Here is a 12,325-nt window from a genome sequence, read left to right on the forward strand (position 1 = left end):
ACATATCCTGATCATACTCACTGCCTTACTATCTCTCTTCTCTTTCTTCTATTTCTTTCACAATTTGTCCCCATTTTGCCCTTCTTATGTCAGAGCTGACCGAGTCCCTGGATGTATACTCAGCTGTAATCAACAAGAAATCCTCATCTTCTTTTTCGAGGGACCGTATCTTTGGTGATAAGCCTGCAGATTGTGAGGCTGTTTTTTGTCTGCAGTTTTCAGAAATGACTTTACAATCAAGTTGTTGCCGGTGCCGGTTGTCTTCTTCCTTTGATTTCCTGTTGATGAAATTCAGGGTTTTTGTCAGTTCTTCTGTCTTTTCTTATCTTTTTCCGGCATGGTGGCTACTGCTGCTATGTGAACTACTTAGATCTCAATTTGTTTTTTTCAAACAAACTGCTGTTTCTGATTCCAGAAGCTTTAAGTGCTTCAAACCCTGTGTATCAATGGATATGTTCTGTAGAGAAGACGTATCTCACACAGCAGGTGTTTACAACAAGCTTTGAACTTGGGATTGACTGGATGATTGTTGTGTGTATTTATTGGTATGAAAATTTCGAGTATTACTTTCCATGCAAAATTCTTAAAAACATTCAGTTACATTGACTTATATATATTCTCTTCTCTTCTTTTTTCTCTGTTTATTTCCTCCTTCTCCTCCTAGTCTTTCCACCAAAGATATTGAATCCCGGAGTGAGTCCCTCAGCCTGTTTGACACTTTGAAGTGTAACCCCCAGGCATTTAACAGCCACATGAACAAGTATGTTCTGCCCAGTGTGGAGGGAACCGACCTGGGCCGCCTCCTCTACTACTATACCTTATTAGAAGCTGCAGGATGTGAACCTTACATCACCACCACCATCAAGCCAGACTCACATGTCAAACTGCTTAAGAAGCTTCAAGCTGTTGCCAAAGGTAAGACAAACTTTTCTTGTTCCCTGTAATGCTGATGGCACAACTACTGTATAACTAAATGGAGGTTTGAAGGTTTGGATAAAGGCAGGGATAATATGCCCGTTGTTAGCACAAAAATGCAACCAGTTTACGTCTAAATTCCCCTCCCCACTTTGCAATATTATAATTCAGTCAGTACTGAACACAGCAATACTAAAACACATTTCACTGCAATCACTTCATCAGACCAACATACTGTTTCCTTTTGAATGATACAGTCAACTATTCTTGCTTTTGAATGTCAGAATTTCTCCTTCTTTGTGAGTATCATCAGCACATGAGAGATTTCATAAAGAAAGGAACACATTAATTTGTTTTTGAGAAGTAAAAGCCAAAAACCTTTATTGTTGGTGCCACATTAATGTCAAGAAATCAAGTCCAGTTTCAAGACTTAAATATTATCCCCTGTGACATCATAAATGATTTATGTACAAATGTTGTCATTGCTTTCGGCCGGTATATAACATCTGAAGCACTGATCCTGTCCATTACATTCAAACAACTCTGCACTTGATGGACTGTGCTATGGGACTCAGTTAGTCTTATGGCACTTACTTGTGTTGTTTTTGTTTTTTTTTAAGATTTTGGTGGCATAATCGCCTTTATTTAGAAGTAGACCGACAGCTTTGTATTTCATGTAGCTGTCAATCTGCCTGACACACCTAGCTCTTGAAACAGCAACAGTGTCGCAGCAAGATGCTGTTTCTACTGAGATTTTTGTGCCAGCACCCTTTCCAAGGACATTATGTCCAGGTTGCAGAGTGTCACCGGTGTAGTGCTCAGCCTGGAGTACTCAAACTTTGTGGTGTACATGTGGAGGTGGTGTCACTTTCTCTCCGAAGTTCAGTAAAGGTCAGTCATGTCGTTTTCACGCCTCACTTCCTCCTTCTGCTCCTGATAACACCACAGCTTTTACCGGTGACATGTGTCTCTGTTTAACATACATGCACACACATACACAAATCACAAACACACACCTTTGAGTCATGCACATTAAGGCTTTGATGCTTTTTTTGCCAAAAAAAGATGCACTTTATTTAAGCTCACTTTTTCACTGCTACATTTCAGCTTTACTTACTTACAATCACAGTGACATGTCACCACATTAGCAATTCACTGTTTGCTAAGCACCAACATTTTTGTTACTGTTGCTATATCTGAAGCATTCTGTTGTCACATTGGAGATGATAGCTGATTTACCACTAAAAATCAAAAATCGAGATAAACAAAAGCAGTTTTTCATTTCAACGTTTTTTTTTAGCAGCCAGAAATGACTCCATGAGTTGGTTGAAAACACCATCTCTTTGCTTAATTTTTAATACTTCTAGCTGACTTGTTTTAAAACAAGAAACTTATGAAAGATGGTGAAGCTAAATCTGCATGTTGTAGCCAAAAAAGCACAATCCTAACCACATGTTGACCCCTACAGAAGGTGTGGAAATAAAGAAACAGCATTGTTTCTGCACGGTAGAGTAGAACTAATAAGTACTCGTATTAAATTATATTTAGATTTGTAAAAAACTACTGTTCTAACACTGTTGGCTGATAAGCTTACATACTTGTTTTGGAAAAGGCACACAATGAATTCCTCAGTGTGTGCTACAGTATAATGACCAAGAGAGCTGAGTTTTCCTGCCCACTAAGCCATGCTGGCAGTGCCTACATGTACCAGGATGCATGGCTTATGACCTTCTGATACCCAATACCCTCTGGGTTGAATATATACTGCTAAATATCCGAGTCAACCAACACACTATAACATGTATCCTCATACATTCAAACATACTCTGCAATCATATTTTAGGATTACATTTTTACCCTGTTGGGAACATAACTTTTTGCAATACAAGCGAAAAGAACAAGGAAGTTTTGTTTTTGAGCGGCATCTAGAGCACGCACCCACGCTACCCAGAGGCGGGGACTGAATCCAAGATGAAATAGCCTGTAATTCTTCCTTGTCCACTGTCACTGTACATGTCAAATGACGGCACTGGTGCCGGAAGAACACAGCTTTTGCAGCTACGGACCAGAGACACAGAGAACATCAGCAACAACTTTCACACTTTATCTCTAATTTAGATAGCTAGAGATAAGGTTGAAAATCGACAAAGTGGTCCTTTAACGTAACTTAAAACGCTGCAAAATGATGTAGTTAGTTAATGAAATCCTCACTGGCCATGGAGGGAAGGCTTAATTACAACCAAGCTAGTTAGCCAGACATGCTAACAGTTTCACCTTATACTAGAACAGATAAGATACCTTACACATTTGCGTTTGTTTTTTTTTATTTTACAAAGGCTTGAAAAAAATCCTTTCAAACTCTTGGACCCCATTGTGATGAAGCCCCATGCAAGGCGCTTCATCACATGGAGAAATCCAAAGCTTAACAGACCTGCTGTGCCTAGTTCTGCTTGCTTAACTATAATTGGACAATCCCTGTTTGGTGGAGGGGTTTAGTTAACAGTCAACTGCACAGCTGCAGCAACATTAACACACACACAAACGAACACACACACACACACACACACATACATGTACATACATACTGTCCACATCAAATGAATTAACACTCATGTACTAACACATATACTGACTTTTTGACACTTACAATCTAACACTCTGTATCTCTTTCTCTCTCATATACACATAGGCAAACACTGTTAAAACCTAACCCACACTTTCACACTTCTTAAGCAAAAGTGACACACATGCTGTTGTGATGTCTCCAAGGCCACCGACTTTCTACTAACACTCTCCAACTCAAAGACACGCACACACTGAAAATGACTCATTTGAAATCAGGAACAGAAACACGCGAGACACATTTGCAGAGGCATTCAGACAGTGTAGAGACAGGGATTGTGTGTCCAATATTCATCACAGTTTCAGACACAGTACCAGGTGACTGTCTGAGTGGGCTCTCCTGAGTAAAGTGATGAGATGCTGCTTGGGTGTGGAAGAGATGGAGGCAGAGAGTAGAGTGGGTGGGGCAGGAAAGAGCCAGACAGACAGAGAGAGAGAGAGAGAGAGAGAGAGAGAGAGAGAGAGAGAGAGTACATGTGTAAGTGTATGTTACCCTTATCTGCAGTTAAGTGTCCGTCTGGGCCTGTCTGAAAGTATTGTGTGGGTGTGTGCCCATCAGGGTTTTGTGTGTGTATGTGTGTGCATGCGTGAGGGATCCCGAGCAGCGTTGACGGAGCCCTCCCCACAGGCAGACCTGTGTTAAATATTTAAAGCCTAGACAGGCTGTGGTGTTGCCACAGTAATATGTCTGTCTGATAGTGCTGGAGACCGAGCACGCTACTAGCTCTCTCTCTCTCACACACAAAACACACACATGCCAACCCACGAAGTACTGCAGTAGTAGGGGATATGGTGCACACAGACAGATCCACAAACAAACTGTACACCTTTTCATGCAGACATCACCACTTTCACACGCAAGCTGTGTTGTTCATATCAACCTTTTAGCCCATTCTGTGCAGTTGCTTCGGTGCATCTCTCTTGTAATGGAATATTGAGTGTGCTTTGCATATCAAATCACTGTAATTACCTTGGAAGTGCTATATGGCTTGCAAATATCACGTGTAGAAATGGTAGTACAGTATGTACTGTATATATAGTAGAAAGTGTCTTCAACTTGACCTTATTTGTAAAGTGCCACTTTCTGAGCAGTGTACAGTATGTTTTAGTTGTTTGAATGCAAGGCTACATATAAAATGTAGCTATTTTATGCTGCCTTGGGAAGTGAATATATGCACTATATGCATAATGCTTAAAAATGCCTTTAGTCTAAATGTCATGTCTCTTGTGTTTTTAAGAACCGCAGTAGAAAAACTTTTTTTGATGGCTTTTTTAAATATTTTAATTTGGAAAGAATTAAAACATGTCAGTATGACTCACTGAAATTGTGAGTCACAGTCCACAGTTTGACAAAAATTGAAAATCACCCATTTCTACGGTATGTCATATGTGCAAGAATGTTAAGAGAGCCTTTAGACTTAATGGTCATGTTTTATTAATATATGAGCAGGAAAGTGAATGCAATAGAAGTGGGTGAAATAGAAGGTTGGAGGAATGCATTCATTATTATACAAATGTCAGAATTTGTTATCAGAATACATTGTATTCTTAATATCATTCTTTTTTTTTTCTATCTTGCAGGCTTGAATTACCGCAAACTGACTGATGAATCACTGGATCCACTGGCTGCTCTTGAACCAGTTTTGACCAGTCAGAACGTCCTGTCCATCTCCAAACTTGCCAATCGTCTTCCTGTACCTGGTGGTGGAGGGGTAACAGTCTCCCCCAGCGGAGTACATGCAGTATGGCTGCAAAAGCTGTTTTGGAAAGGGGACCCTCAGTTGCTGAAAAGACCTCCGCAGAGTGACCAAGACTACCTCCATGCCTATGACACCTGTGCCAAATACCTGGACAGGCTGGTTCCTGCTGATGCTATCAACTTCCTGGATAGCATTACATTTTCTGCAGATGCAGCCAAGGATGTAAGCATAAATTGGGCTTGTTGTTCAGTTTTCCCCTAAGAAACAGCTGTCTTTTTTAATATAGACTACTACAAGACAGTAAAGAGCAAAGAAACAGAGGGAGCAAATAGTATGACACGGTACAGTGTAAAGAAGGTTCTATTTTTTGTAGCAGTCTCTGACAGGAACTAGTGGGAGTTGGGCAGACAGACAATTTGTAATTGCAGCACAGAAGGTACAGTTGTTGGTTCCAGCCAGCCACCCAGACACTATTCATATGGTGTAAAGGGAAAAATTGTGGGGATTTCCAATCACTACATCAAACTGTCATACTCCTCTCTCCATACTCTTCATCGTCTGACCAGTGTTCTCTCATCGCCCTGGCTCATTTTTTTTTGAAACGTCAAAAGCCCTTTTTTCAATTCAAATACGTTATTCTGTCCACATCCACTCTCTGTCGCCTCAGAGCACATACCAGTCATGATTTATAAAAGAAATTATAAAATTGCACAAGAAATGTCAGCCACATAATTACAGCACTCTGAAAAATTGTCCTGCAGAGGAGTTTAAGTGCCTCTGTGCACCTTATCAATAGCAGCCCACTGTTTTTTTCACACAGGCAGACTACCACACTACTACCATTTTTGTCTTATACCCCCTCTCTTCTTCTGTGAAACCGAGAGCGCTAATTGATACCTCTCCACTTCAGAGCCAATTAAACTCCAATTCCCAGCAGGCACTGTTTTCCCACTGTGCTTTGTAACATGCAGAATACCTCTCAGAAACCCACTGTCAGCTCCCTCTGCTTTCACCCTCCTTCTCTTTTTCTATCCCTTTTGAATCCTCAGAGGGAAAACCTTGACCCATCTCAATGCCTGACCTTTCTCAATGCCATTGCCCCCCATGGATTGATCTATTTCCCACAAGGCCAAGCAATGAGATGAATGGCATGGACTTATCTTACTTCCTACTAGACATATATTTTGAAGGGAAACAGAGTGTGTTGGCATTCTCCCTCCCCCCTCTGGAGTATTGATCTTCACATCATCCTTCCTTGCTCAACCTCCAGCTTGTTTTCATACCTTGCCCAAAGCTTTGACTGATTTTGGCTATCAGGCTCTATAAGACAAATACAGTATGGACACACTCATACACAAACTTGCATAAACACACTTAACCATAAAACCCATTGTGCAGGTTTGTCAGGAAACACCATTTAAATGATTATCCTGTTCTTGTGAAGAAAAGTGATGTCAGTCTGAGCCAAGATGTCTAGCAAATGCAGAAGTTTGAGTAACTGTGTCTGAGTATGTGGTTGAAGTGTGAAGTTGGGTGATTCTTAAGTGTCTCCTTGGTATTTGTGTGTGTGTGTGTGTGTGTGTATGTATGTGCTTGTGTGTGCGGTGGTTGTCGTTGCCTGCACTCTTTCATGCAAGTGAGTAAAACCTCCTACAGCCAAAGGCCCTCTTTTCTCCCCATGAATGAATGGTTAACCTGCTCTCACTGAAAAGAATCAATTACACGAGGCTGGCAGCTATGATCTCTCTCACTTACTCACTCACACACAGGCTTTTCAGATTTCTGACGGTATTTTGGTGCAAATAGATTGCCTCTCCCAAACATGTTAAGTTTGAAATGTATGTACATAACCTATTCACCTCTCTTTTTCTCTCAATCTGACCCCCACCCCTTCCCCAATGTACTTTCCTCATCCCCTTCCCCCAACTCTTCTACTCCCTCCATCCTTTCCACTCTGTCTCCAGCTGAGCATCCAGGCGAGGTCGGAGGTGATAAAGCGAGCCACCAAAGCCCTGCGCCAGCTGGGTGAGAAGAGCAGGAAGAGAGGAGTCGACAGTGGCGGGGAGCAGGAAGGAAAGGACCCAGCAGGGATGACTTTTGATGAGGCTCTAGCACACCTGCAACAATCACAAGCCCACCTGGACACTCTGAGCCATGCCTTCATTCTGTCACTCAAAGACAGCCAGCAGGTAGACCCCATCTGCTAGCCTCTTGTGCCATTTTATGTTTTGAGAGTGAGAGGCACTTCTTTTTGTATATTGTATATGTTGTAAATGATTGGTTGAGTTCTATATACTGTAGATTCACCCACTCAATCAATACACCAAGTCGTGGTGAAACTTTTTATTTACTGACTTACTCACAACTATTCAACACACACAAACACACACTTGATCACACTCACATCCCAATCTCTTTCTTTTTTATGGGGTCACCTTTAGTTTGACGTACAGATTGTGTGAGTATGTGTTTTGTCTGGAGGTGTGTGAATGTGTGTGTGCGTGTGTGTGTGTGTGTGAATGTGTGAGAGAGAGAGAGAGAGAGAGAGAGAGAGAGAGAGAGAGAGAGAGAGAGAGAGAGACAGAGAGAGAGAGAGAGAGAGAGAGACAGAGAGAGACAGAGAGAGACAGAGAGAGAGAGAGAGAGACAGAGAGAGAGAGAGAGAGAGAGAGAGACAGAGAGAGACAGAGAGAGACAGAGACAGAGAGAGACAGAGAGAGAGATTTTCGGGGTAGTTCTGCTCGACTAAGCTCTTCCCAGCCTCACTGGGACCAGTCAAGGCTATATTAATGTAAATCTATGGGCTGCTGTTTCAAATGAGCCCTGCCGTATGGCCGTATATACAGTATGTACACCATGCTGTATCTCATTAAGCAATGTCACACTGACTTACCCCACTGTCAACTCCCTGTGGCTGTGTGTGTGCATGTGTGTGCGTATACAAAATGAATGTAAGGATAGAGGGCAGAGACGTTCTGATTTGATGAGCTGAGTGTTGCTATGCAACCACGAGATATACTCATGAAAACTGGCCATTTCTGACCCCCATACTGTGCAAGTTAATAATATTTAGCCCCTGTTTTATCTGTGTTTAAAAGCACCTACACTCCATAATAGAGAAGATACAAGCATTAAAAGACATAGCTGTAGGCTAAAGTCACAGGTGCGTACACACACACACAAACAAATACACACACATTGTAACCTCTACTATGTAACTTCCCTTCCACCGGTGCAGGAAGTGATTTTATCCTTGGAGATAAATAAAAAGGATATAAGAACCAGGAAAGGGCAGATATGTGGAGAAAGATAGATAGAAGGAGCCCTGTAGGCTCTGTTTGGCCATACTGTGGTCATTCATCAAGTGTACGTGACCAGCTGTTGGGAATAATAGTGGATTGTAGAGGAATCCACCACAGGCACTTTGACCTGCGATGGGGACAGCAAATTACACACTGCAGATATTGTATATGGTACTGTGAAGTGTTTTAGTTTTGTAGCTCATATGCTGTCCTCAGCATATGCATTGCTTCTAACTGGTGCACAAATTCCTCATCAATAATGAATACCACCAAAAGACTCATTTGCTCTTCAATCCTGCGGCAGGTGCAACCATGGTTTCAAACTCAACTCACAGACTGTGATGTGCACACTGCTGCAGTGCACATCAGAGATTATAGTGACGCCAAAAGAATCATCATCATTCACAAAAAGCAGTGATTCCACCCAAATGTTACCCAATAGACACTCTTCCTTGATATTCTACCCATGACTATAATAAGAATATCATATATCAGGAATATATGATATCCATAAATCATGAATATCATATGAATATTAGGAATATCATGCATCATATGAATATCAATACCTTGCCCTGAATTTCCTGTCTATGAATATTACAAAGATGAGAGGTGACAAGGAGCACTATTCTCAGGGTCCTATGCCAACGCTAATTGTGCTTGACTTAATGCCAAGAATGTCAATATCTTGCACAAAGTGTATAGGGAATCAAGTAAAGCACTCCATAATGTCCCAGAAACCCACAGCATACTTTGGGTTCAAATATTATACTGTAAGCTTTTTCCAGATTTATAAAATGTAAACAGCTTTATGAAATTCTCACACCCGCAGATATGTATCGGAGAAAGGGTAAATACCTGTTTTCCAGATCCAAGGTCACTGTTTCATGTGACATAATAGCCAGACAAAACTGCATTTCAGGGTGAATCCACCAAACTATTGTCACCATTGCAACATTAATTGTCATGTCAAATGTTTTTTTTTCTCAAGACATTAAAGTGGCACATGGTACAGCACCTGTATATCACGTGTTCTCCGAAGCCTTGCATTTCTAGCAGTGCTGTGCATTTAGCTTCTTTGAAACCTGTCACAACCCCAGGTTTTCATGCTGTTACTACAGTGGATTCATTCCCACTGATATTTCTCCATTTACTTTGGTGTTGCTTCTGTCAACCAGTCATGAAAGGTGTCAATCTCTAGCTTCTTGGCAGCTTCTTTTTTTGATGGTGCAATAACAGGCACAAACACCTTCAGAACATAAGTCTTTCCAGCTGCTATTAAGAAGAGGTTTGGACAGGATTCATTCAGATTTAATATACTCTACCTCAGGAAAATGTTTGCACCATTTGACAATTATTTTAATGGATGAAGAACAATCAATATCAGTTCTGGAAACTTAAGATCATTTTGGTAAACAAAGAAAATTGCAAATTATTAGATTTAGATAGTAGTAGATTTTATGTTAAGATAAAATAAGTCTTAATTGCCCCAGAGAGAAATGTGCCTTGGACAAACAATGCTACTGCTGCACAGTACCAAATAATTCAACAGGAATACACTTCATGAATATCCTGAATAACAAGATAAAAAGTAGATATACAATAGATATTTCATTATAAATACTAAAAATCAATACCTCCAACTAACCAAACATTGCTGATAGAAACATAAAGATATTACTATTGTTCAAGTTCCACATCCTAAATCCTTTGGCACTAACACACACATACGCCAGACTTTTTCTAGGTTGAGATTCTCAGCCTTTTTTATTGGAAGAGAGAAAAACAAGCATTAAGAGCAAGACAGTAGAAAGGGTGAACAGGTTCCAACCAGAGCCACCCTCTGGGTTAATACCTGTAGAAAACCATAACCAACAATAAAGTTAACTCACTAAACTTCTGTACTTCCCACACTTCTCTGCTCAATCTCACTTTTCTGTGCACTCCTTTTACTCTGACTTTAGTTTTTCTTCATTTTCGTTCTCTCTCTGGCTTTTGCCTTTTGGAGACTCTTTCCTCTGCTATCTGGCGTCATTATTTATTTGTCACTGTCTGTCTTTTATATTTTTTACCAATGTGGTCAAATATGTTGGCTCTACCAAACACCATCTTTCTTGCCTTTCTTTATTTATTCCAGGAACAGCTGCAGGGTTACAGTCAGCTATATGATTTGTCCCGATCCGAGAGGTCAAAAGTACACGAGCTGGCAGTCACCATGGCAACTGATGGGCAGCCTCTGGAGCACATTGGAGAGCTTCTGAGCTTGGCTGTGGGATCGCTGGACATGTCTGTCAAAAGTGTGCTTCATGATGCAGTCGAGAGAGTTGTGGCTGCACTCAGGTATTTGTTTCTCTCCTTCTGTTGGCTCCTTGTCTCTGTCTTTAATAGATAGAGATAGAAATAGATACAAAATGTTCCTGTTGAGAAAGTTTACACTGTAATGTAATGTCAAATGCAATGATATATTCAACTATGAAGTAGTTTCTCTTTATAAGCTACACTGTACGTGCGTGTGTGCGTGCGTGTGATGGAAAGAGTGAGAGAATCTGTTCACTTGGTTATTAATCATGGAAGGTGTTGAACACTGGTGGTTTCCTGTTGTTTTTTCTTTTTTAATCAGTTAATAATAAGACAGCGCTGAGAAAATTACACTGTTGTAGGCCTGTGCACTGTATGCTACCAAGATATCACCCACTGTGACAAACCTAACAAAGGAAGGAGGAAAATCAAGTCATGAGATTGGTTGATGTGCTTCCTATTTTGCTTATTTTAATCTGTTTTACATTTACAGTCGCACCTTGTCAAACAGCGTTATCATCTACATGTACCGCTTTCATACTTGTCTGGTCAGATTACATATAGTACATATGTATGTGAAAAAATATAGATCTTTCAAAGAAGTCAGATTAAGAGAAGGCGGATATGTACTGTATATGTACCTCGAAGCAGGCTATATGATGCATATTCTAAAATACTGAAGGACACCACCCCAACACACCACCTACTCATCTCTGTTGATTCTTATGTGAAAATATATACTGTGTATTTGGCCACTTTGGGCTCAGCGTGTTGGTGGGGAAAAAGCACTGTCAAAACAAATGCCTGAAGTGCTGAATTGAATCTACAGTAGCTGCCTGTGGGAGTTGAGCTCACAGCATTTTATTGGTGTCTTTCTGCTCCCTGCATTCAAAACGAAGTGAGAGATGATTCACCTAGACATTTCTGCAGAGCTACTCGAATTTAGAGCCTTGGAAAATACTTGAATATTGCACAACTTAACATTTACCAACCTCAATTTGGATGTTATTTGAAGTTTGATTATTGATGTTACTTAGAAAAAGAAATCTAAACTCATGGTGGTAAGTTTTTTTCATTTAATATCCATGTTTTTTATGTTTGTCCTTTTTGAAGAAACTTGTGTGGTTATTCTGACAGACCAATGATTCAGATTTTACTGACAGAGGCAGATATCATCAGGCCATCTGATTGGCTTGATAAATGAGTGCCGATCGCCTTGATTATATTCCTGCCTCATTTCCTGCTTCTTTATGGCTGCTCAATGGCGCATGGTACAGATAGATGACACCTGCATTTACACACACACACACACACACACACACACACCAGAAAATACTTGTGCACATGAACAGACACTCACGCATTTGTAGTTAAGTCGACATGTGGGCACTGTCCCCAGCGAACACACACTCTGTACACACACTTTGTCTGCATGTGCACGCTCTTCTCCTTTCTCTGATTCATTATCTCCTTATAATTAATGCAGCC

General features: G+C 40.7%; 1 protein-coding gene across 1 annotated transcript in view; it reads left to right on the forward strand.

Annotated features, from left to right (window-relative positions):
• Positions 1-12,325, forward strand: part of nbas (NBAS subunit of NRZ tethering complex) — a 158,229-nt gene that overhangs the window by 104,577 nt on the left and 41,327 nt on the right. Inside the window, exons 44-47 of the mRNA XM_053336782.1 lie at positions 665-915; positions 5,119-5,459; positions 7,202-7,426; positions 10,677-10,879. Coding sequence (XP_053192757.1) covers positions 665-915; positions 5,119-5,459; positions 7,202-7,426; positions 10,677-10,879 — 1,020 coding nt within the window. The remainder of the gene's footprint in view (positions 1-664; positions 916-5,118; positions 5,460-7,201; positions 7,427-10,676; positions 10,880-12,325) is intronic.

Source organism: Scomber japonicus, chromosome 17, assembly GCF_027409825.1.
Source record: "Scomber japonicus isolate fScoJap1 chromosome 17, fScoJap1.pri, whole genome shotgun sequence".
NCBI classification, from domain to species: domain Eukaryota; kingdom Metazoa; phylum Chordata; class Actinopteri; order Scombriformes; family Scombridae; genus Scomber; species Scomber japonicus.